The 27,281-nt window shown below is 39.3% G+C and overlaps 1 protein-coding gene across 3 annotated transcripts; it reads left to right on the top strand.

The window, feature by feature from the left end:
- LOC126611310 (60S ribosomal protein L18a-like protein) lies at window positions 1-27,281 on the top strand. Of its 3 annotated transcripts, none has more exons than XM_050279527.1 (6): window positions 1-220; window positions 6,373-6,431; window positions 6,975-7,101; window positions 7,192-7,309; window positions 26,586-26,675; window positions 27,115-27,281. In XM_050279527.1, the coding sequence occupies exons 2-6, from the start codon at window positions 6,422-6,424 to the stop codon at window positions 27,181-27,183; spliced, it is 414 nt and encodes a 137-aa protein (XP_050135484.1). In that variant the 5' UTR covers window positions 1-220; window positions 6,373-6,421; the 3' UTR covers window positions 27,184-27,281. The 3 variants fall into 3 exon arrangements, with proteins under 3 accessions (XP_050135484.1, XP_050135487.1, XP_050135486.1); XM_050279529.1 differs by lacking the exon at window positions 1-220 and adding an exon at window positions 5,494-5,558; XM_050279530.1 differs by lacking the exon at window positions 26,586-26,675.

Genomic DNA, 27,281 nt, shown 5'->3' with positions numbered 1-27,281 from the left:
TGCACTGGCTTCCTCGTTGGCAGTCTCCGCTGATGTGATAATCAATGGAGAAACGTCCGTACCTTTGAAGAGAGAGAGAGAGAGAGAGAGAGAGAAAGCAATTAAAGGCAAATTCTTGTCAGAGAAAAACCCATTTCTCGGCAGTCACACCAAAAGCACTTCTCCGCTGAAGCTTCACCTTTCTCCTGATTTTCAGCTCTCCGTTACTGTTTCTTCAGAGGTAAAGACTTCGTCTTTCTAAATCCACTGTATTTCATTGGCTTTTTTTTCTTGGTGAGAATTGGAATTTTTAAGTTGGGTTGATTTCTATCACTGCATGCTTGGATTGTTTCGATTGTAGAGTAAATTTTCCAAAATAAAATCCTGGGTTTTCTTGTTTTTTTGGAGTTCTTGATTGATTCTGGTCTTAAGTTTCATACAACACCTCAGTGAAGTCGCTTGCCGTTGTTTTGGTTATCATATATTGGGATTTGCAATGCCCTTTGATTCAAAGTTTGCTCTTTTTAACAAAATAAAGGAAGGGTTTTGTGGGGTTGTTGCCCACAAATTTTGTTTAAGCCAAAGAACAAAGTTACAAGAACTGCGGTTTTGCTTTCGATTATAATTTACTTGAATTGATTCTTAATTTAATATCTTTTCTGAGGTTGTTTTATACAAGATTTCCTCCTTCCGTTTGCTTGAGATTTTCCCATCCTTTATGTTGGTTTTCCATCCCATGACGAGTTGTCCTAATCTTAGAGGATTAAATTGTTTGTTTTCCCAATTTAAATTGTATACCCAATTGAAGTGGTTTTTCCAATTGAAGAACGATTCATCACTAGATTCCAATTAGGATTAGTAATCCTTAATGAAAAAGACGTTTATTATGTTTATATAAAGGGGCTATTGCACTAGTTTTGAATTGGAGCAAAACAATAAGTTGTATACCACTCAAGGAGTTAGAGTGAGAGAATATTGTGAGGGCAGAGTGTTTGAGAGAAAAGAAAAGATATAAGACTGTATTTCTTATTCTTTTAGGTTTTTTGTCTAATCTTAATCCTAGAGGCTTGGCAAGGTTATCCGTTGTACTCATTATGATACAACAACAACAACAAAGCCTTTTCCCACTAAGTGGGGTCGGCTATATGAATCCTAGAACGCCATTGCGCGCGGTTTTGTGTCATATTCTCCGTTAGATCCAAGTACTCTAAGTCTTTTCTTAGGGTCTCTTCCAAAGTTTTCCTAGGTCTACCTCTACCCCTTCGGCCCTGAACCTCTATCCCGTAGTCACATCTTCAAACCGGAGCGTCCGTAGGCCTTCTTTGTACATGTCCAAACCCATTTTGTGTACGTGTTAATGCTTTACCGCCCAACATTCTGTGCCTTACAGCATCGTCGGCCTTATTGCCGTCCTATAAAATTTTCCCTTGAGCTTTAGTGGCCTACGACAGTCACACAACACGCCGGAAGCACTTTTCCACTTCATCCATCCAGCTTGTATTCTATGGTTGAGATCTCCATCTAATTCTCCGTTCTTTTGCAAGATAGATCCTAGGTAGCGAAAACGGTCGCTCTTTGGTATTTCCTGATCTCCGATCCTCACCCCTAACTCATTTTGGCCTCTATTTGCAATGAACTTGCACTTCATATATTCTATCTTTGATCGGCTTAGGCGAAAACCTTTAGATTCCAACACTTCTCTCCAAAAGTTAAGCTTCGCATTTACCCCTCCTGAGTTTCATCTATCAACACTATATCGTGTGCGAAAAGCATACACCAAGGAATATCATCTTGAATATGTCCTGTTAACTAATCCATTACCAACGCAAAAAGGTAAGGACTTAAGGATTGTTGATGCACAAAATCAGTGAGGACTTTGGTACAACAGAAAGTATTAAGTTTGTGATATTCGCTAGATTGCTCTGGTCATTAGTGTGGATAAGTATGTAAATGGATAGAGACAGGAAAGCAAACACAAGATGTACGTGGTTCACCCAGATTGGCTACGTCCACAGAGTAGAGGAGTTCTCATTAATTGTGAAGGGTTTACGCAAGTACATAAGTTCAAGCTCTCCTTTAGTGAGTACAAGTGAATGATTTAGTACAAATAACATAGGTGCAAGCTCTCGTCTTCACTTGCCTTAACTGTCTCATAGGTAGATGTGGCATCTTCTCTGGAAGTACGCTTCCTCCATCCAGGGGTGGTATCTTTAACTGGTGGAGATGCACAAGGTAATGTATCAATTTCACTTGAAGCTTACTTGTAGTTTCAAGCTTGGTCAAGCGCGATACAAACCATGTAGTAGGAGTCCCCCAAGTCGCCGAGCTAGGGGATCTGCTGAAAGAGGTGACAGACAACGTAAGCAATCAGAGCTCCAAGCAATCAGTCCCAGATCAGAAGTTTGATTTCGAGTTCCTGCTGATTGTTCTTATTCTCCCTATCTTGCAGGCAGCATGAAGGATAAAGAGAAGAAAAAGAGAATAGATGATATGAGATACTTTTACTTTTGAAGAAGTAACTTTCCACAAGCTTATTCTTGAACTGGGCTGGAGGATTTTCTGGTGTCCTCCATAGTATAAGGCCGACTGAAGAATTTGAGGGTCAAAACGCGTCCATCAAATCTAGAGTACGTTCGACCCTGCTGATATGGGATACTTTTGCTGTTGACAAAGTAGTGGATTTATCAGCACGTGTTCTGTTACGTTTGTCTCCACATGCTTCCTTGTATCCTTCTCACTTTCCCTATCTGTTCCTCAGGCAGATGTGGTATCTTCTCTGGAAGCATAAGATGTTGAAGATGGGTACTCGAGAGCAATGCCAGGTAAGTAATCAGGTAAGGGGTTCCAAGCAGTCAGTTCCTGACTGGAAGCTTGATTCCAAGTGCTGACTGATTGTTCTCTTTCTCCTTGTCTTGCAGGTAAGAACAAGGCCAAAGGAAAAGACAGGGAAAAAGCATGATATGGGATACTCTTGCTTTTAACCCTGATGATATGAGATATTCTTACTCTGGTGTAGCTTGTTTGCAGAGGTATTATCGGGGGGAAAGAAAGCTGAGTATTTCGAGAGGCTTTGTTGGGAGTGCCCTCTCAGATATGAGGAAGGGTTGAGCATTTTTGCAAGTCTGTCTGTCCGTTGAGGATGGAGGTCGACATATATAGGAGTTTCCTTAACAACAAGTAGTAATGATATTCCTTTACCCTGCTTGGTCATAGCACGGTAGTGCTAGCTGCCAGCTTCACGTGTGTCAGAGCACTTTGAAAAAGTGGTCTGTGGTATCTGGAAAGCTGATGTTGAGTGTGAAGATTACAGACAAGCTTTATCCAATGAGATCTGGCTCTCGAAGTTGAGAAAGCGGTGCCTCTTCGGTTTTCGTACAAGCAATCCTGTCGGGGATCTGGCTCTCGAGATTCGGAAAACGGTGCCTCTTCAATTTTTGAGAGAGCAATCCTGCTGGGAGTCTAGCTCTCGAGATTCGGAGAGCGGTCTCTTCGATTTTTGAGAAAGTAATCATGTTGGGAGTATGGCTCTCAAGATTCGGAGGACGGTGCCTCTTCGATTTTGGAGCAAGCAATCTTGTTGGGAGTGTGTTCTCGAATGTAAGTAAAGGTTGGGCATGTTTGCTAGTCTACCTTGCCACAGAGAATAGAGGTTGACACACAAGGACTTTCCAATTATCCAGCAGCGGTGCTGTTCCTTTACCCTTGTAGGTAATAATATGGTAGCTAGACCTTCAAAATTTATGTGTATAAACTTTGTTAATGTTGTTTCTTTGCTATTCTTTTACCCTTCTTGGTCATAGCGATGTAGTGGGAGATGCAAGCTTCACGTGTCTAAACTTTGTCAAAGATCTTTGGCAAAGTTATCTGTGGTACCCATGAGCTGATGGTGCGTGTGGAAAGTGGATGATTGAACAGTAAGATTCACGTGCTTTCTACTTCACCAGAAATCTTCAACAGAATGCCCGTAATTTCAGCAAAGCTGAGTGTGCATGTGACAGGTGCTGACAAGGCTGAAAAAAGCAGGTGCCTCTTCGATTTTTGAGATCGGCCCTCGTGGTCTCTAAGCAGCCCAGCTTTTGAGAAAGCAAGCGCCTCTCCGATTTCTAAGATCGGCCTTCGTGGTCTTTGAGCAGCCCAGCTTTTGAGAAAGCAAACGTCTCTTCGATTTCTGAGATCGGCCCTCGTGGTCTCTGAGCAGCCCAGCTTTTAAGAAAGCAAATGCCTCTTCAATTTCTGGGCAGGCGCCTCTTCGATTTCTGAAGCTCCGTCGAGTGCAGATTTTTATAGAGGCTGGCATTAAGTTCTAAAGCACACTTGAATCTTCACCAGTAGAAGCTCCCTTCTTGCACTTCTAAGATCTTGATTTGTCCGACCTCTTCTCTCTTCAACACCTTTGAAAATGTCTGGCCCCTCCGACCGTCGTTTTGACTTGAACCTCGTTGAAGAGGCAGCCACGCCTTCTCCAGACAACATATGGCGCCCATCCTTCTTATCCCCTACTGGTCCGCTTACCGTTGGGGATTCCGTGATGAAGAATGATATGACTGCTGCGGTGGTGGCCAGGAACCTTCTCACTCCCAAAGATAACAGACTACTTTCCAAACGGTCTGATGAGTTGGCTGTTAAGGATTCTCTGGCTCTAAGTGTTCAATGTGTAGGTTCTGTGTCTAATATGGCCCAGCGCCTATTTGCTCGAACCTGCCAAGTTGAATCATTGGCGACTGAAGTGATGGGTCTCAAACAGGAGATTAGAGGGCTCAAGCATGAGAATAAACAGTTGCACCGGCTCGCACATGACTATGCTACAAACATGAAGATGAAGCTTGACCAGATGAAGGAATCTGATGGTCAAGTTTTACTTGATCATCAGCGGTTTGTGGGTTTGTTCCAAAGGCATTTATTGCCTTCGTCTTCTGGGGCTGTACCGCGTAATGAAGCTCCAAATGATCAACCTTCGATGCCTCCTCCTTCTAGGGTTCTGTCCAGTACTGAGGCTCCGAATGATCCCCCTTCGGTGCCTTCTCTTTCTGGGGCTCTATCGACTGCTGAGACTTCTCCTAAGCAACCTTTGTGAAGGCTCCCTCTTGTTTGTTTATTTTGACTCATGTATATGTACATATTTGTAACTTATCGGAGATATAAATAAATAAGCTTTGCTTCATTTCAACGTATTGTGTTAAATACACCAAAGCCTTCTTCACTGAGTGGGGTCGGCTATATGAATCTTAGAACGCCATTGTGCTCGATCCTGTATCATGTCCTCCGTTAGATCCAAATACTCTAAGTATTTTCTTAGAGTCTCTTCCAAAGTTTTCCTAGGTCTTCCTCTACCCCTCCGGCCCTGAACCTCTGTCCCGTAGTCGCATCTTCTAACCGGAGCGTCAGTAGGCCTTCTTTGTTGCTCCCCAGTGGGCGTAGGCACATATAGCCGAACCACGTTAATTCTTGGTGTGATTTATCTTGGTTATTTTGTTTTTTATGTCTGACTTTGTTCTGTTTTTCCCATTCTTAAACGCGATATTCACAACACTGGACTCCGAGCAAATTTAATGAAGGAAAACGAGAACAACTTTCATGAGGTTTGATAATAGAAGAGTTCGCATGAAAAGTGATTATGCCGATATTAGTGATATATTAGGAATTAACGTGGCAATGTGACTGGTTCATACTAGAGTGGCATTACTATCGAAAATTACAAATTCTTTGTTAAGTCGAAGATGATGATGATTTTACTCTACCAGTGCAATATGGCTAGTACGATGCCAATATGAATTAATTAGTGCAAATTCTTTTTTAAGTCGAAGATGCTTCTGTCATTATGATTTAGTTAGTGAGTGGTTGTTCTTTATATTATCCTTTTAGGATGCACTACCAAGAATCTGGGAAGCCGATTTCTGCATGTTTTTCATTTGTTGGGCATTTTCCTTCCTGATGAATCTTTTATAATCTTTTCAAGTTTTAGTATGAACTGGAACAAGTGACACTCTTAAGAGCAAATACTGCATTGTTGTGATAAATGTCTATGATTTCCGCATCAAGTACTGCGTCCACTCTTGAGTAGTTAAGATTATGAGGTGAATTCTCAACGTAGTGCAATCATATGATGGTGTGCCGTATAAGTCTTTCAAGTCTTGACCTGTCAAATAACTATTTTCTCTTTGTGGGACAATCCATTTGCTGGTATATTAGTTTTTGTACCCTTTCCATTTCACATTCATTTGAGTGTTTCATGCAGTTTATATCTTAGTAACTTAACCGATGCTGCACACATTAAAATGGTCTTTGATTTTCCTCAACTTGCACATCTTCATTCGTCATAGTTTAACCTATCATCATTTGTTTAACAGAATAATGTTTTTGTGTAACAACTTCTTTTATTATTTAAAATAACAGTTAATTTCAAGACGGAGAGCAGAACTGAGGGTGACTATCTTTCAGCAACATGGATCAGAGTATGCAACTCCTTCTGCATCCTATTTCATTTATTTGTCCGTATAAAATGTCACTATCTACGAATGTCTGTAGGAGGAAAATGCGGCGTTGCACAATGCTGCTTTCTATGCCTAAAATTTATGTTCACACATGCAACTCTCACTTTTTTCATGCACACTGTGGGATGCTACTTAATGATTAGCTTAGGAGATTCATCATCAGTTGGTAAAAAGATTTTTATGAAATCATTGACCTGGCATATGACTAGTCTAGTGAGGCCTCCATACCGATTGTTAGTACTTTGTAACTGACAACTCCGCTTTACAGCAGCACATGTCAAACCACTGAGTAAAATTGATTTCGGAAGGACTACTAAAAGTCCTTAACATCTAGGGCACATTTCAAATCTGTTCTGCCAATGCAGAAGTCATTTTTCCCACCTTTCATCATTGGTGGCTAAGCTTATACAAGCGATGCGTTTAATTTATTAATGGATTACTTTTGTTAAATTTTATGATAAGATGTTATTGGATTGCCTTCTGAAAGTGGTTGGGTGAGCACAGGGATCTCAACAGATGTAGTGAACCATAGAAGTGGCGACTATGCTCCTATTGGTGACCAAGAGGACCCAAAATTGGGAATGTTTGACAAACCCCTTCCTTGCTTTGGCTGGGGAATTGGATGGTTTTCGTGAGTATTCTTGGCTGTTCTCTCTCCCACTACAGTCCGCCCCCACCCCGCCCAACACACACACTAATTGATGCGCCTTTGTTTTTTCAGTCTTCTGCTTGGATTTGTATTTCCAGTGATGTGGTACTACGCCACATTTCTTTACTTTGTGAAGTATTATCAAAAAGATCCAAGGGAACGAACTGGACTTGAAGCGTCAGCAGTAGCGGTAAGTTTTATGCTAAAAAATTAAGCAGCTTAATAATCATTTTATCCTCATTTGTAGAAGAAATTTAATTCTGTTTCTCCTCTCTAACCTTATTTCTTTTCTTCTTTTCTTAACTATTTCATAAATTTTAACAGATACAACAACAACAACAACAACAACAACAAAGCCTTTTCCCACTAAGTGGGGTCGGCTATATGAATCCTAGAACGCCATTGCGCTCGGTTTTGTGTCATGTCCTCCGTTAGATCCATGTACTCAAGTCTTTTCCTAGGGTCTCTTCCAAAGTTTTCCTAGGTCTTCCTCTACCCCTTCGGCCCTGAACCTCTGTCCCGTAGTCACATTTTCGAACCGGAGCGTCAGTAGGCCTTCTTTGCACATGTCCAAACCACCGGAACCGATTTTCTCTCATATTTCCTTCAATTTTGGCTACTCCTACTTTACCTCGGATATCCTCATTCCCAATCTTATCCTTTCTCGTGTGCCCATACATCCCACGAAGCATCCTCATCTCCGCTACACCCATTTTGTGTACGTGTTGATGCTTCACCGCCCAACATTCTGTGCCATACAACATCGCGGCCTTATTGCCGTCCTATAAAATTTTCCCTTGATCTTCAGTGGCCTACGACGGTCACACAACACGCCGGATGCACTCTTACACTTCATCCATCCAGCTTGTATTCTATGGTTGAGATCTCCATCTAAGTCTCCGTTCTCTTGCAAGATAGATCCTAGGTAGCGAAAACGGTCACTTTTTGTGATCTTCGCTAGATTGCTCCGGTCATTAGTGTGGATAAGTATATAAATGGATAGAGATAGGAAAGCAAACACAAGATGTACGTGGTTCACCCAGATTGGCTACATCCACGGAATAGAGGAGTTCTCATTAATTGTGAAGGGTTTACATAAGTACATAGGTTCAAGCTCTCCTTTAGTGAGTACAAGTGAATGATTTAGTACAAATGACATTAGGAAATATTGTGGGAGAATGATCTCGTAACCACGAAACTTCTAAGTACCGGAGTGTGGTATCGTCTTGACTTGCCTTATCTGTCTCATAGGTAGATGTGGCATCTTCTCTGGAAATACTCTTCCTCCATCCAGGGGTAGTATCTGTAACTGGTGGAGATGCACAAGGTAATGTATCAATTTCACTTGAAGCTTACTTGTAGTTTCAAGCTTGGTCAAGCGCGATACAAACCATGTAGTAGGAGTCCCCTAAGTCGCCGAGCTAGGGGATCTGCTGAAAGAGGTGACAGACAAGGTAAGCAATCAGAGCTCCGGCTGATTGTTCACATTTTCCCTATCTTGCAGGCAGCATGAAGGATAAAGAGAAGAAAAATGAGAAGAGATGATATGGGATACTTTTGCTTTTGAAGAAGTAACTTTCCACAGGCTTATTCTTGAACTGGGCTGGAGGGTTTTCTGGTTTCCTCCAGAGTATAAGGCCGACTGAAGAATTTGAGGGTCAAAACAAGTCCATCAAATCTAGAGTACGTTCGACCCTGCTGATATGGGATACTTTTGCTTTTGACAGAGTAGTGGATGTATCGGCACGTGTGCTGTTACGCTTGTCTCCACATGCTTCCTTGTATCCTTCTCACTTGCCCTATCTGTTCCTCAGGCAGATGCGGTATCTTCCCTGGAAGCATAAGATGTTGAAGATGAGTACTCGAGAGCAATGCCAGGTAAGTAATCAGGTAAGGGGTTCCAGGCAGTCGGTTCCTGGCTGGAAGCTTGATTCCAAGTGCTGACTGATTGCTCTCTTTCTCCTTGTCTTGCAGGTAAGAACAAGGCCAAAGGAAAAGACAGAGAAAAAGCATGATATGGGATACTCTTGCTTTTAACCCTGATGATATGAGATATTCTTGCTCTAGTATAGCTTGTTTACAGAGGTGTTATCGGGGGGAAAGAAAGCTGAATATTTCGAAAGGCTTCGTTGGGAGTGCCCTCTCAGATAAGAGGAAGGGTTGAGCATTTTTGCGGGTCTGCCTGTCCGTTGGGGATGGAGGTCGACATATATAGGAGTCTCCCTAACATCAAGTAATAATGCTATTCCTTTACCCTGCTTGGTCATAGCACGGTAGTGGGAGCTGCCAGCTTCACATGTTTTAACTCTATCAGAGCACTTTGAAAAAGTGGTCTGTGGTATCTGAAAAGCTGATGTTGCGTGTGAAGATTACAGACAAGCTTTATCCAAGGAGATCCAGCTCTTGAAGTTGGGAAAGTGGTGCCTCTTCGGTTTTTGAACAAGCAATCCTGTCGGGGATCTGGCTCTCGAGATTCGGAGAACGATGCCTCTTCGATTTTTGAGAAAGCAATCTTGCTGGGGGTCTGGCTCTCGAGATTCGGAGAGCGGTGTCACTTCGATTTTTGAGAAAGTAATCATGTTGGGAGTCTGTCTCTCGAGATTCGGAGGGCGGTGCCTCTTCGATTTTGGAGCAAGCAATCTTGTTGAGAGTTTTTCTCGAATGTGAGTAAAGGTTGGGCATGTTTGCTAGTCTACCTTGCCACGAAGCACAGAGGTTGACACACAAGGACTTTCCAATTATCCAGCAGTGGTACTGTTCCTTTACCCTCTCTTCAATTTTTGAGAAAGTAATCATGTTGGGAGTCTGGCTCTCGAGATTCGGAGGGCGGTGCCTCTTCAATTTTGGAGCAAGCAATCTTGTTGGGAGTGTTTTCTCGAATGTGAGTAAAGGTTGGGCATGTTTGCTAGTCTACCTTGCCACGAAGCACAGAGGTTGACACACAGGGACTTTCCAATTATCCAGCAGTGGTACTGTTCCTTTACCCTTTCTTCGATTTTTGAGAAAGTAATCATGTTGGGAGTCTGGCTCTCGAGATTCGGAGGGCGGTGCCTATTCAATTTTGGAGCAAGCAATCTTGTTGGGAGTGTTTTCTCGAATGTGAGTAAAGGTTGGACATGTTTGCTAGTCTACCTTGCCACGAAGCACAGAGGTTGACACACCGGGACTTTCCAATTATCCAGCAGTGGTACTGTTCCTTTACCCTTGTGGGTAATAATATGGTAGCTAGACCTTCAAAATTTATGTGTCTAAACTTTGTTAGTGTTGTTTCTTTGCTATTCTTTTACCCTTCTTGGTCAGAGCGATGTAGTGGGAGCTGCAAGCTTCACGTGTCTCAACTTTGTCAGAGAACTTTGGCAAAGTTATCTGTGGTACCCATGAGCTACTGTTGCGTGTGGGAAGTGGGTGATTGAACAGTACGATTCATGTGCTTTCTACTTCCCCAGAAATCTTCGACAGAATGCCCATAATTTCCGCAAAGCTGAGTGTGCGTGTGACAGGTGCTGACAAGGCTGGAAAAGTAGGTGCCTCTTCGATTTCTGAGATCGGCCTTCGTGGTCTTTGAGCAGCCCAGCTTTTGAGAAAGCAAGCCTCTTCGATTTCTGAGATCGGCCTTCGTGGTCTTTGAGCAGCCCAGCTTTTGAGAAAGCAAACGACTCTTCGATTTCTAAGATCGACCCTCGTGGTCTCTGAGCAGCCCAGCTTTTGAGAAAGCAAACGCCTCTAAGATCTTGATTTGTCCGACCTCTTCTCTCTTCAACACCTTTGAAAATGTCTGGCCCCTCCGACCGTCGTTTTGACTTGAACCTTTTTGAAGAGGCAGCCCCGCCTTCTCCAGACAACATATGACGCCCATCCTTCGTCTCCCCTACTGGTCCTCTTACCATTGGGGATTCCGTGATGAAGAATGATATGACCGCTGCGGTAGTGGCCAGGAACCTTCTCACTCCCAAAGATCACATACTACTTTCCAAACGGTCTGATGAGTTGGCTGTTAAGGATTCTCTGGCTCTTAGTGTTCAGTGTGCAGGTTCTGTGTCTAATATGGCCCAACGCCTATTTGCTCGAACCCGCCAAGTTGAATCATTGGCGGCTGAAGTGATGAGTCTCAAACAGGAGATTAGAGGGCTCAAGCATGAGAATAAACAGTTGCACCGACTCGCACATGACTATGCTACAAACATGAAGAGGAAGCTTGACCAGATGAAGGAATCTGATGGTCAGGTTTTACTTGATCATCAGAGATTTGTGGGTTTGTTCCAAAGGCATTTATTGCCTTAGTCTTCTGGCGCTGTACCGCGTAATGAAGCTCCAAATGATCTGGTGGAAATGTGCCTTAAAACCAATCATGTGATGATACTATACGGACATTTCACATGTTAAACTAATCTAGTTTAATATAAAGGGCAAAGATTATTGTTTGAGCCGTCTCATATAAATGTTATATGCTTAAACGATAAAGTCCAAGGAATATGTGATTGGGAGAATGATGTGAAAATTAACTAGCACTCAAATTAAACCCTCTTTTTATCAATTGTAGCAATGTATGTAAGTAGGGATCGTTCTAGACCGGGGATTAGGAGGGATTGCAAAATCACTTAGAATTGACTCAAAAACGTAAAAAAAACAAGTTTAAAACACTAAAATAGACTCAAAGAATGCAAAACTAAACTTTAAAACACCAAAACAAACCAAAAGACTCAAAACAGCACCAAAACACTCAAAACTGCCTTAAAAACACAATCTGGGCAGTTTTGGACACTAAGCACCAAATTGGACGAATTTGGGTTTTAACTTGAATCAAAACACTTAAAAACACAAAGTAAAACACTTACTAACTAATTTGACACTTTAAAACAAAGGGGGATTGGTTTTGGACGAATTTAAAAACAAAACAAACTTTGTAAATTAGAACAGATTGTAAAAACGAATTTGATTGAAATGGGTGAATGGAAGGCTAGCTGAGGGGTTCATCTCCACACATGTTATACTTGCATACAAAACGATTTCCAATTGCTTTTCAATAAACCATGAATTCTCAATGCCCCAAATTAATTAGGTCCGCTTAAATTAACCCTCAGATTTTCCTAACGTTATTGAATTGGATGATTGCATACGACAACCCAAAACATTCCCCACAAGTCCCCTACATGATTGCATAATAGAGATACAAGCAAGAATCATTAAGTTCTATGAAAACCATAAGCATTGACGAAGCACTTGTTACTATGATTGCATGAAACTTATGCCAAGAATTTACTTAACGCGATTGAGATCATCAACCTTTACTACTTGTGAATATAATTCCATAACGATTAGGTGAAATTTCCTTATATCCTAGCATTCAACTTATGCATGATAATTAAGCGTGCACTCTCAACCAACACACACAAATCAATGTAATTCATATAGATAAGTAAATTGAATTCACAACTTATGAAACGCAATTAGAAGTAATCAAATCATAACGCAAGCATAAACATGTATTTCGAATCCCCCCCTAACCAAGGGGGGGTTTAGTTCCTCATATGCACAAAACAAAGAGAATTGAATTTAAACATTGAAATCAAAGGAAAAGAAACACCTAGAAATTCCAGCGACGCGAACTTGAATTGCATGAACTTCCGAGCTTCCTTCTCCTCCTCCTTGGTGCGGCAAAGGACTTTAGGGACAGGTTGGGACTTTAGATGTATGGATACATGGTTAAGGATGGATGTAGTAGTGTTTAGGGGATGGGAATGGTGCGGCAAAGGTGTGGAGAGGTGTTTGGACGAATTTCTGACTTTTTGGAATGAATGAATGTGTATGAGAGGTGGTGTTCTGATTTAGGGGTTAATAGGAGTATATATAGGCACTTAAAACCCTAGGGTAATTAGATATGGACTTGGATAACCCAAATCCACAAGGAAATAGGTCTAAACAATCAGATTTTGCAAGGAAAAAGGCTCCTAGGTGCGGCTGGATAGGGATAAGGTGGATAAGGCTTCTAGAAAGCCTTGCAAGGCAAGGAAATCAGATTTCTAGAAGCTAGGGTGCGGCACCAATGTAGGGATTAGGGATAGGGCTTCTAGAAAGGATGTAAACTTCCTAGAAACTTCTCATTCGTGTCCTACAACACTTAGGAGTCCTTCTAGCATTAGGAAAACATGTCTCAATCCTCCCTTGACTTGGAATTCTTCTCCTTCTTCATCTTGGATTCCTTTTCCTTCTTGGACTTGGAAAACTTCTTTGTTGCTGAAACTTGATGCCATTTGGATTTAACTTTCCTACTTCGAGTAGGAAACCTTGTTTGAGTAGGAATCTTCATCTTCAAGGAATCCTAATTCAACTAGGAAACCCATTTGGACTAGGAATCCTAATTCAACTAGGATTCCATCTTCACTTAGGCGCTTTCCTACTTCGACTAGGAAACCTTGTTCAAGTAGGAAACATCATCTTCAAATCTTCAATTTCGTCCATCCTCTTGGCTCCAAGCATATGACATCCATTCCAAGCTCAACTTTGCTCCAAAAGGCTCCAAAATGCATCCTTTTGCATACTTTGCCCTTAGAACCTGAAAACACATAAAACTAGCTTAAAAGACTACTTTACTAAGTAAAAACACTATAAATGTACAAGAACAAGCTAAACTAAGGCGCATAAATATGCTCCTATCAGAGAATGCAATCTAATGAAGTTAGATTCATGAGACCATTCTTTCGTTGACACATCCTAAATGTTCCTGATCATAGGATTGCCAATTGGGCATTGACAGTCCGTCAAGATCGGTACGTGCTATGTCTTCTCTCAGGGAGAGTGACTAGTCTCGAGTCATTGGTGTGTGTGACATCAAGACAAGTACGTAGGTGCTCAGTAGAGAATGAGTTCACTGAACGCGATCAACGAAGAGTTCTCATACTCATGTCACATGAGAACTCATGGTTGGGATAATGCAAAGTAGTCCTTTGACCTGAGTCATCACAGTTGTCTTGTGGTTAAGTCCTTGATCTTTGATTATGTCAAACGTCATTCCATTGGAGTGTCCACGACATCGTTGGGGTTAAGCCACTTAGCCATGGAGGCAAGTGAATACGCAACAAGGGATCTCTAACCTTCAAACTGTTTGAGGGAGAATACTCTATGATATGATTTAGAATCTCTGGCCAGAGTATGAATGAGATTTAGAAAAGTCGTTCTAAATCACATTCAAGGTAATCATATAAGCACACGAATCACATTGGATAGTAGACATGAATAAATAAACTATCAAACCAAACAATGTGGTCAAGAGTATTGTATTAGAGAAAGACCGTATTGCATTTGTAATCCCAAACTGAATAGGTTTTCTCTACCTCTTCTGATTAGCTTGGGTAACCATGATATGCTGCAAGGTGTCACTCATGGTTTGTGGAAGCCCTAAACGTGTGTAATCACTAAAGGGAGAATTGAAAGTAAGTTTCAATTCACAATCGATATAAAATGGTTTTAATCGCCCACTGCCTCGCTAAAAGGAACCTAATGGATCGCACACCGTGTAAGGTGGAGATTGAAGAAACAATGGAGATGAGTAAGAATGATTAAATGGTTTAATCATTTATTTATGGCAAGGATTAATTAATATGTTAATTAATTAAACGAATAAGTTCGTTAAAGACCTCGGGATAGTTTTGGACCTTAAGGCCCAATGGGCTTCGAACGTCAAGCCCATTAACTTAAGTTGTATGACAACTTAATGAATAATGATTCAAAAAGGCCCAATTAGTCCAAAATATCCTAATGGCCAGCCATATTGTTTAGGGTAGTGAACTTGGACTTATTTACAAGTTTGCCACTCAAATGAATAAAGGTATAAATATGACTTTATAGCCAAAATTCATTTAGGGTTTGTTTTAGAGAAAAATTGGAGAGAACATGTCTCTCCATTTCTCTCTAAAGAGGCCGGCCACCTTGGGGGTGCATCTTGCAATCCCACTACTCCAAGGTCACTCATTTCTTCTCCAATCTCTCCTTGGTGAAGAGACTTAGAGGTTCCCTATTTTGGGAACTTGGAGAAACCTATTCATCCATCCAAATCCATAGATTTATTATGCAAGGAATGAAGGCCCTCTCTTTGGGTGATTAGCCTTTGCTTATGCAAAGAGGAATCTACAAAGGTACAATTTCAACTCACTTTGTTTTGAGTTGAGTTTTGGTTCACCAATCTACTAGGCTTTGAATTTCTTGGTTAATGTTTTGTTTTTAAGTGCATGCTAGCATGATTCCGCCTTTAATTGTTAATTGCATGCTTATTGATGTTGCTTAAATGAACATGTTTTTCACAAAATAATCCTTCAAGTGGTATCAGAGCCTAGGTCTAGTAGTTGGTGAATCCTTTTGGGTTTTGTGGTTCATAGTTTGTGATTTAAAAGTTGTAATTGTTACAAGCTTTATTCTTGTTTCTTTGAATGTAAATTTTGTTAGAAAATTTGCCATCTCAAATGTTGTAGATGTAGTTCATATGAGCATGAATATTGGAGCTAAAATTTGGTGCCATGACTTTGGGGATTTTCGGCCAAATCCATAGGGTGGATTTTTGGGTTCTTGTTTGACTTGTTAAAAGTGTTTTAAGGTGACTTTTGGAACCCCTATGTACCCTAGTTTGGTTAGATGTTATTTCCCTAAAGTTTGAATGGTTTTGGAATGTTTTTGGGTGGAAAAAGTTCATGGAAAAATTTTGGGTTTTTCATGAATGTTCTTCATTGTTCTTGACATTTTTGCCAAGAACAAAAAGGTTTGTGTTTTGATTCAAAGTTTTGATTTATTTCATAAAGTTTATGTTTTATGTTTTTCAAATGATTTATTGCATAAGATATTTATTTGGAAATGGTGATGGAAATGGTGATGGGTGTGTAAGGATTAATTTCCTTTCACACACACCACTTGCACCACTTGTTGCTTTATGTCTAAAACTCACAAATCAACACACACATCACTCTATCCTCTTCCAAAACCGGCCACCCCCTAGTGGGGGTACTTTTGGGGCCTTTTATGCAATTACATAAAGTTTTGATACTTTTGTGTATTTGCACTTTGGCCCAAAAGTTTACGTTTTTACGTTTAGGTCCAAAAACGCTAAAGGACAAATTGTTTTGCTCCTTTAATGAAGTTTTTACATTGATTAAATTTTGGGTTCTATTGTAATTACATGAAGTAGTGGACTTTTGTGTCTTTACAAAGTGACCCCAAAAGTTTTGCAATATAGCCCAAAAGTTGAGGTTAATTGCTTTATGACCCAAATAAGTTGTGGTTATTGCATGATGGCCCAAATTAGGTTGAGAACAAAATTGTTTTGTCTCTTTAAATGAGAATTGGATTTTCATTTTGTTTAGCTCCATTTAAATCAATTTTATGGATACAAAAACCAAATGAAAATGTTGCATTCAATTTAATTAGTTAAAGTGTTAATTAATTAAAGGGTGATTATGAACCTAAGCCTAATATAATTGAGCTATGTGATAGGCCGTTTCAAATTTGTTTGAACCATGGGAATGTGTAGATTAGATTTTGGTTGTAATTTGAGTTGATCAAATGTTGTAAAAGGGCTTAAGCTCTTCTTTACTTTAAAGTAATTTATTTTATGCAAATGTTGTAATGAGCATAAGCTCACCTTTACTTTGAAGTACTTCTTTCTTGCTTTATATGATATGCATGAAAATGAAGTAGTTGGGTCCAACGCCCCTAAGACAACACGCCTTAATGTGATTAAACGCGTAACTAAAATCAATCACCATTCCTAGACCGAGATTCAACACAAGGCTCGTGTTGAATCTAAACCAAGGTTCATAGTCATCCTAAGGCCCTAAGGCAACTATATAGTCCATCAAATGAATGCAAAGGTTATGTTAGTAGTATCATATACTCTTGCTTTAAAAACCGTTTTATAAGCATAGTGGGAGTATTATATACAACTAAAAACAATGAGATGGACCAATAATTGTAATAGGACCAAAATTGTTTTAATAGAGATTAAAATTGAATATTTGTATGTGATGAGACCTAAAACCCTCAGCCAAACCATTATTAAGTTGATAAGCGTGAGAGTGTTTAGAACACTCTTTCGTAGGCCTTCCACCGTGGTGGCTCCAATCGTTTATGACTTGTACACCGGCTTCACCCTATCATGGGGGAGTACAAAGTGCATGCTTATACTCAGGAGGAATCCATAAACATATGATGAGGTTAGTCTAGGCAACGAGGATAGCCGACATCGTATCATCGTGAGGCTATTCTTGAACCCCTTCACGAACTAAGCATGGTGGGAATGACTTAACTAAGTGCAATGGAACCAACATCATATCATTGTGAGGTGACATTCTCTAGAGGCCAAATAAGATGGGTACTTGCATTAGTTGCAAATGAGTAAGTGTACTCTCTCATTATTATTAATGCTAGCCAACATCATATCATTGTGAGGTGGGCTTGGTAATAGTGAGTCTCCCATAACCTACTAAGAGTTTCATCCAAAACTCTCGAATTCCAACGAGGGATATGGAATTTGCCAAAAATAGTAGGTGGTGCTATTTTGATTTAAAGACCCGAATCAAATGGCTTAAAATCAATCAATTTATATTCGTTATGTATTTGTTTACCAATATATTTGCAAACGCTATCCAACACTTGACAAATAAAACCGAATGTTTTAGTTTCCGGACTTGGTACCACAATCCCAAAGAATGTCTTAGATGGATTGTATATGTACCTAAGTAGTCTCATCCTCAAAATCTTTCTATTGGTAATGTATCATTGAAAGAACATGTTAGATAAGTCTATCATGAAGAGGACAACACAAACAACCAATGCTTATTCCTTCGTTATATGAACAAAGGAACTTACGAAGATTAGCATAAAGAAAAGGACACTTTTAGTGTTATTAGTTCTTCACTTACAAATCGTTGTATGAAGAAATAATGAGTTGTTTTGAACAACCCTTAGTCAATGCAAACACTTAGTGCTTGTTTCTTTGTTAAATGAACAAAGAACTTAAGAAGAAAGCACAAAGGCATGGACACTTAATGTGCCATGATTCTTCACTTACAAATTGTTGTATGAAGAAATGAGAGTTGCCTTGTACAACTCTTGAAAGTTTGTAGTTATGTTTAGAACATAATGGTTGGTTGACAAAAATAGTCCATCAACATGGACTTATGATGATTTTGAATCATTGAGTGTTGAAGTGTTAAAACACTTCTAGAGACGGGAACTAGGCAAGGACTTCACCTTTGTGTCCCTATCCTAATCGTTCACTAAGTTTATTGTAAACTATGTAGTGTACAATAAACACATGCTCTCCAAAATGTTTGATGTGTATAACACAATTGAAATAAGTTTCAAGAGAGATAGTGGGAGTTTAGGGACCTTGACTATGGTAGTCAAAGGAGAAGTCAAATGAAGAAAGCGAAATAACTCCAAGGGAACAAACTTTCTTTATGAAAGGATGGACATTGGAAGGGGTATTTGCAAGAAATGTCTTGCAAGTGTCAAGAACACACCTTTCGAAGGCGTTGTAAATTGTTCTTGAATAGTTCAAAACAGTTGGTTCTTCTACTTGAATGCTTGATTCCGTATTAGTAACTATGTTTTACAATCGTTGTAAAAGTGTGGCTAATAAGAAGTGGAAGATTAATGAGAGAAGAGAAAGTACTTCACATTCGGAAAGTGAATAAAATATAGATTTCTGCGAAAGCAGATGGTACTTACTTCCTCATATGAACTACCAAAGAAATTGGAAAAACCAAAGATTGTCTTTACATTCCAATTTTAAGGAATTTAATTCCGTCACTATAGTAGAGATGGATGAATGTTTTGTTTGACAAAACATTGTTCTTTATTAATCAATGATTGGATTATAGTAATCTAATTGATTGTCTCTATAGTAGAGATGATATGGTAGTGTTAACTGTTTAGAATACAACGATGCTTAAAGCCCAAAAGGTTGCAAGGTAGTGACTAATCCCAACTAAAGTTGTGATACCTCTAAAAATATAAATTACAAGTTAGTCATAGATGGATACTTAGGATCGTTAGATCCGGATCCAATGCCTTCTTGTTAAAATTGTATAGAGGCAAAATGTTTGAATCTTCATTCTTTTGGAAAGAATAAAGAATCAAAAAGTTGTTGAGGTTAATTCACTTAGATGTTAGTGGCACTTGTCCACAACATAATACTACTCATGTTGTATGACATTCACCGAAGATCACCCTCGGTTGGACTATAGTTTATTTTAAATAAACACAAGTCCGAATACTTTGCAAAAGGTTTCAAAGAATTCAAGAAATGTAAGTTGATGAGTAAGACGTCTAAAGTATTTACATCCTTAGATTTGATCCAAGGAATGGTAACACTTTAGAATAGTTTTCTTGAAAGATATCAAGGAAAGAAGCATCATAAGATAATAGATTTCTCCATTAGGAGAAGAACGAACTTGAATAAGATTTAGTTCGTTGGATATTATCAATTACCCATATATAGGATATATATGCTTCTAAGACAATATGATTGTCAATTAGAAGATCTTCCAAATTTTTCATGACTCCATAAGATGTAGTTGGAAAGAAAGACAAATCTTAAGCATGTTAAGATTTGGGGTTGTGTGCTAATAAGCAATATTTGTTTGATAACAATCTTGTGGGATATCCTTAAATTAACTTTTGGATATCACTTCTATAAACCAACTAACAAATGTTGTTTTGTTGGGTAGTTCATTGTAATCCTACAATGTGATTTGCCTAAAAGCGAATAAACGAGAGATAGAACTCAAAGAATGGGTTCTTTGAGAGACAAGAAAGTAATCAACAAATATAAACAACCTAGTTCCTATATCCAAAGCTCCAAGGTAGTCGATAAGGATTTATAAACCGTCTCAGTTAAATGGTTTGAACTTTATGACTATGTCATAGAGTTGCACCTCTTAATTCGAAAGAAATAAGAATGAAAATCCTTATGACTACATTGAGTGTATATATGATATATACTCAAGGAAATGGTAAAGTACCATTTAACCCGAAATAATGAAACCTTCATAAGCTAATTGGTAGCTTAAGGTGACTACAATCAAAGAGAATGGTTGACTTTGAAGGAACCATTTTTGACGTAGTCTTAGTTTCAATTAATTCGAAGATTGCTAGCTACAACTAAATGGTGATTCAATGTTTGGACATAATATAGGTTTCCGAAACCATTATTAAGATAGTCTTGATAATATATGTCTAAAACTATGAATCACAAGACATGTAAGTTGTAGAGATCCATCCATCATGGATCTTAGCAAGCTAGTGGGAGCTATAAGCGTCTTATGAGAGAAAGGTCAAATCGTTTGCTTTCTCATAAAGATGTAAATGAATCTTTTGTTTACTAGGTTTACAAAAGATTAGTGGGAGTTAATCATATTCCTAAATTTATATATATATATATATATATATATAAATATATATGTGATATATATGAATGTATATATGATATATTAATTTTGGAAATGAAAAGAATATTTCTTCGTTAAAGTTATGACTTTAAACATTATATGAAGATAGAATGTATATGGGAGACATAGTCTATATACATGGGATGGAAATCTATATTGATAGATTTTAGGATATAATTTGATTATATAAATCCCTAATAATAGACAAAAGATGCTAGGAAGTTTCTCATATGATGATAAACTTCAATTAGAAGGACGACTCTAGTATGACTAGCAAGTTGCCCTTCTCAAAGGGAACGTGCCCCTTTGACTCCCAAAGAAATAATGTGTAAATAGAATCCTTTATGCATACGCATAAAGGTGATTTATGTATTTCATATTGTATGAAAAACATTGATATGAGTTGTACCTAGAACGGTACAAGACGATATCAGTGCAAGCCCAGGATCAGAACCATGGCAACTGTCAAGTGAGTCCTTAAGTATTTAAGAAATACTAAAGGATAGATTCCTCAAAGAATGAGGAAGAACTAGAGTAACGTAATGGAAGCGTAAATGTATTAGATTATGAATCTAATCCATCATTGGATGTTTCTTCATTATGAATGAAGAGATAAACGAATATCTCTTTATTATGACTAAAGAGATTTTTGGATGGAAACATTAAAGTAATGACTGTAGTGTGTTCCATTATGAATGCAAAATATATTGCCATATAGAAGTTTACAACAATGTTGTTTGGATGGGAAAGTTCATTTATGAACTCTCTATTTGGTTCCAACCAGAAAGTGTATCTAGTGTACTGACACTATGACACTAATGGGGCGATAGCTCAAGCCAGGGAATCAAGGTCTCATCAAGGTCCGAACTCAAATGAGAGACTGAACCACATGATTAAGAATCATGTATAATGGTGACGTCGTTATTCTCAAGGTTGCTTCTATGGATAACATATAGATATCCATTGTCTAAGCCTACTATTCAGCCATTTATGAAATGACTACATAAGAGATATCATCACTGATGACCAAGCTGATTGGCTCTAGTGCAAGTGGGAGATTGTTGGAATTGTGCCCTAAAACCAATCATGTGATGATACTTTACGGACATTTCACATGTTAAACTAATCTAGTTTAATATAAAGGGCAAAGATTATTGTTTGAGCCGTCTCATATAAATGTTATATGCTTAAACGATAAAGTCCAAGGAATATGTGATTGGGAGAATGCAATCTAATGAAGTTAGATTCATGAGACCATTCTTTCGTTGACACATCCTAAATGTTCCTGATCATAGGATTGCCAATTGGGCATTGACAGTCCGTCAAGATCGGTACGTGCTATGTCTTCTCTCAGGGAGAGTGACTAGTCTCGAGTCATTGGTGTGTGTGACATCAAGACAAGTACGTAGGTGCTCAGTAGAGAATGAGTTCACTGAACGCGATCAACGAAGAGTTCTCATACTCATGTCACATGAGAACTCATGGTTGGGATAATGCAAAGTAGTCATTTGACCTGAGTCATCACAGTTGTCTTGTGGTTAAGTCCTTGATCTTTGATTATGTCAAACGTTATTCCATTGGAGTGTCCACGGCATCGTTGGGGTTAAGCCACTTAGCCATGGAGGCAAGTGAATATGCAACAAGGGATCTCTAACCTTCAAACTGTTTGAGGGAGAATACTCTATGATATGATCTAGAATCTCTGGCCAGAGTATGAATGAGATTTAGAAAAGTCGTTCTAAATCACATTCAAGGTAATCATATAAGCACACGAATCACATTGGATAGTAGACATGAATAAATAAACTATCAAACCAAACAATGTGGTCAAGAGTATTGTATTAGAGAAAGACCGTATTGCATTTGTAATCCCAAACTGAATAGGTTTTCTCTACCTCTTCTAATTAGCTTGGGTAACCATGATATGCTGCAAGGTGTCACTCATGGTTTATGGAAGCCCTAAACGTGTGTAATCACTAAAGGGAGAATTGAAAGTAAGTTTCAATTCACAATCGATATAAAATGGTTTTAATCGCCCACTGCCTCGCTAAAAGGAACCTAATGGATCGCACACCATGTAAGGTGGAGATTGAAGAAACAATGGAGATGAGTAAGAATGATTAAATGGTTTAATCATTTATTTATGGCAAGGATTAATTAATATGTTAATTAATTAAACGAATAAGTTCGTTAAAGACCTCGGGATAGTTTTGGACCTTAAGGCCCAATGGGCTTCGAACGTCAAGCCCATTAACTTAAGTTGTATGACAACTTAATGAATAATGATTCACAAAGGCCCAATTAGTCCAAAATATCCTAATGGCCGGCCATATTGTTTAGGGTAGTGAACTTGGACTTATTTACAAGTTTGCCACTCAAATGAATAAAGGTATAAATATGACTTTATAGCCAAAATTCATTTAGGGTTTGTTTTGGAGAAAAATTGGAGAGAACATGTCTCTCCATTTCTCTCTAAAGAGGCCGGCCACCTTGGGGGTGCATCTTGCAATCCCACTACTCCAAGGTCACTCATTTCTTCTCCAATCTCTCCTTGGTGAAGAGACTTAGAGGTTCCCTATTTTGGGAACTTGGAGAAACCTATTCATCCATCCAAATCCATAGATTTATTATGCAAGGAATGAAGGCCCTCTCTTTGGGTGATTAGCCTTTGCTTATGCAAAGAGGAATCTACAAAGGTACAATTTCAACTCACTTTGTTTTGAGTTGAGTTTTGGTTCACCAATCTACTAGGCTTTGAATTTCTTGGTTAATGTTTTGTTTTTAAGTGCATGCTAGCATGATTCCGCCTTTAATTGTTAATTGCATGCTTATTGATGTTGCTTAAATGAACATGTTTTTCACAAAATAATCCTTCATGATCAACCTCTGATGCCTCCTCATTCTAGGGTTCTGTCCAGTACTGAGGCTCCGAATGATCCCCCTCCGGTGCCTTCTCTTTCTGGGGCTCTACTGACTGCTGAGACTTCTCCTAAGCAACCTTTGTGAAGGCTCCCTCTTGTTTGTTTATTTTGACTCAAGTATATGTACATATTTGTAACTTATCGGGGATATCAATAAATAAGCTTTCCTTCATTTCAACGTATTGTGTTAAATACACCAAAGCCTTCTTCGCTAAGTTCTTTGAATTTTCTTTTGTTGAAGCTTGTATGTTGAAGCTTTGTGAGTGGAGCATGTAGGTTGAGGTAGTGTTCCCTTAATTTCCCGAGTGAGGAAAACTTCTCGGTTGGAGACTTGGAAAATCCAAGTCACTGAGTGGGATCGGCTATATGAATCTTAGAACGCCATTGTGTTCTGTCCTGTGTCATGTCCTCCGTTAGATCCAAGTACTCTAAGTCTTTTCTTAGGGTCTCTTCCAAAGTTTTCCTAGGTCTTCCTCTACCCCTTCGGCCCTGAACCTCTGTCCCATAGTCGCATCTTCTAATCGGAGCGTCAGTAGGCCTTCTTTGCACATGTCCAAACCACCGTAACCGATTTTCTCTCATCTTTCCTTCAATTTCGGCTACTCCTACTTTACCCCGGATATCCTCATTCCTAATCTTATCCTTTCTCGTGTGCCCACACATCCAACGAAGCATCCTCATCTCCGCTACACCCATTTTGTGTACGTGTTGATGCTTCACCGCCCAACATTCTGTGCCATACAGTATTACCGGCCTTATTGCCGTCCTATAAAATTTTCCCTTGAGTTTCAGTGGCTTACGTCGGTCACACAACACGTTGCATGCACTCTTCCACTTCATCCATCCAGCTTGTATTCTATGGTTGAGATCTCCATCTAATTCTCCGTTCTTTTGCAAGATAGATCCTAGGTAACGAAAACGGTCGCTCTTTGGTATTTCTTGATCTCCGATCCTCACCCCTAACTCGTTTTGGCCTCCATTTGCACTGAACTTGCACTCCATATATTCTGTCTTTGATCGGCTTAGGCGAAGACCTTTAGATTCCAATACTTCTCTCCAAAGGTTAAGCTTTGCATTTACCCCTTCCCGAGTTTCATCTATCAACACTATATCGTCTGCGAAAAGCATACACCAAGGAATATCATCTTGAATATGTCATGTTAACTCATCCATTACCAACGCAAAAAGGTAAGGACTTAAGGATGAACCTTGATGTAATCCTACAGTTATGGGAAAGCTTTCGGTTTGTCCTTCATGAGTTCTTACGGCAGTCTTTGCTCCTTCATACATATCCTATATAGCTTGGATATATGATACTCGTACTCCTTTCTTCTCTAAAATCCTCCAAAGAATGTCTCTTGGGACCCTATCATACGCTTTTTCCAAATCTATAAAGACCATGTGTAAATCCTATCTCTATATCTTTCCATCAATCTTCGTAAGAGATAGATTGCCTCCATGGTTGAGCGCCCTGGCATGAACCCGAATTGGTTGTCCGAAACCCGTGTCTCTTGCCTCAATCTATGCTCAATGACTCTCTCCTAGAGCTTCATTGTATGACTCATTAGCTTAATACCCCTACAGTTCATGCAATTTTGTACATCGCCCTTATTCTTGTAGATAGGCACCAAAGTGCTCGTTCGCCACTCATTTGGCATCTTCTTCGTTTTCAAAATCCTATTGAAAAGGTCAGTGAGCCATGTTATACCTGTCTCTCCCAAAACTTTCCACACTTCGATTGGTATATCGTCTGGGCCTACTGCTTTTCTATGCTTCATCTTCTTCAAAGCTACAACCATTTCTTCCTTTCGGATTCTACGATAAAAAGAGTAGTTTCTACACTCTTCTGAGTTACTCAACTCCCCTAAAGAAGCACTCCTTTCATGTCCTTCATTGAAAAGATTATGAAAATAACATGTCCATCTGTTTTTAACCGCGTTCTCTGTAGCAAGAACCTTTCCATCCTCATCCTTGATGCACCTCACTTGGTTTAGGTCCCTTGTCTTCTTTTCCCTTGCTCTAGCTAGTTTATAGATATCCAACTCTCCTTCTTTGGTATCTAGTCACTTATACATATCGTCATAAGCCGCTAACTTAGCTTCTCTCACAGCTTTCTTCGCCTTTTGCTTCGCTTTTCTATACCTTTCACCATTTTCATCGGTCCTATCCTTGTATAGGGCTTTACAACATTCCTTCTTAGCCTTCACCTTTGTTTGTACCTCCTCATTCCACCACCAAGATTCCTTTTGGTGTGGGGCAAAGCCCTTGAACTCTCCTAATACCTCTTTTGCTACTTTTCGGATACAACTAGCCATGGAATCCCACATTTGGTTAGCTTCCCCCTCTCTATCCCACACACACTGGGTGATTACTTTCTCTTTGAAAATGGCTTGTTTTTCTTCTTTTAGATTCCACCATCTAGTCCTTGGGCACTTCCAAGTCTTGTTCTTTTTGCTCACTCTTTTGATATGTACATCCATCACCAACAAGCGATGTTGATTAGCCACGCTCTCTCCTGGTATAACTTTGCAATCCTTACAAGTTATACGATCCCCTTTCCTCATTAGAAGAAAATCTATTTGTGTTTTTGACGACCCACTCTTGTAGGTGATCACATGTTCTTCTCTCTTCTTAAAGAAGGTGTTGGCTAAGAAGAGATCATATGCCATTGCAAAATCCAAGATAGCGTCCCCATCCTCGTTTCTCTCCCCAAAACCATGGCCACCATGAAAACCTCCATAGTTGCCTGTCTCCCTGCCCACATGTCCATTTAAATCTCCTCCTATAAATAACTTCTCCGTCTGAGCAATTCCTTGCACCAAGTCTCCAAGGTCTTCCCAAAATTTCTCCTTCGAACTCGTATCCAACCCTACTTGAGGTGCGTACGCACTAATCACATTGATAAGTTCTTGTCCTATTACAATCTTGATTACCATGATTCTATCTCCTACCCTCTTGACATCTACAACATCTTGTGTCAAGGTCTTGTCCACGATGATGCCAACACCGTTTCTCGTTCTATTTGTGCCCGAATACCATAGTTTAAACCCTGAGTTTAAACCCCGAATACCATAGTTTTAACAGATAGAAACTTTAAAATCATGTGCAGGTTAAATGGGGTAATTCTGAATTTCTATTGGGAAGGGTTGTAATGAGCAAAAATAATGCTACAAATAGAAGCGCCTATAAGTTAAATTGTGTATGGATTTCAGTGTTGTACCTTGCATTCTTGTTCCTCTGTTATTTCTTGCTAATTAAATGCTTCGGTTTACAGTGTTTTGGTTGGTTTTGGTTTCAGTGTGATAAAGTAGCTCTTTGGTTATTCATGTCCTCCACCACTTACCACTTACAAGTCCAGATACTAGGACACACTGTGAGATCTTACGAGAATCATTCAATTAATAGCTAAGAGAAGCATGCCTTTGGAATCATACTTTTTTTTTCGGTAGAAACCATGTTTGAATTGGTAACGTTGGGAAAATGTCTATACAGTATAGATACGTGTTTGTACATGAATTTCAATTTCTAATGATGATATAGAGTATAGATAATTGTTTCTACATAACTTCAATTAGTAGTGATGGTGCATTTGTGGTCTTTATCATCTTTCCTTGATAAAAATGTTGTGCTTCTTGCAGGCTTTGATTTGTACAGTTGCTGTGTTAATAATGCTTGCTGTCTTTGTTATCAAGGCTTTGTTTCCCTAACTTTTGCCAGCTTCATAAAAAAAAAAAAAAAAATCTCTATGTCGACAATGGTTAGCTCAAGCGTTCTTCTGTAATCACATCAGGCGCAAGAAAGGAAA

The sequence above is a fragment of the Malus sylvestris genome, chromosome 17, assembly GCF_916048215.2.
Source record: "Malus sylvestris chromosome 17, drMalSylv7.2, whole genome shotgun sequence".
Taxonomy (NCBI): Eukaryota; Viridiplantae; Streptophyta; class Magnoliopsida; order Rosales; family Rosaceae; genus Malus; species Malus sylvestris.
Note: the sequence above shows the minus strand (reverse complement) of the source record. Positions and strands in the feature narration are given on the sequence as shown.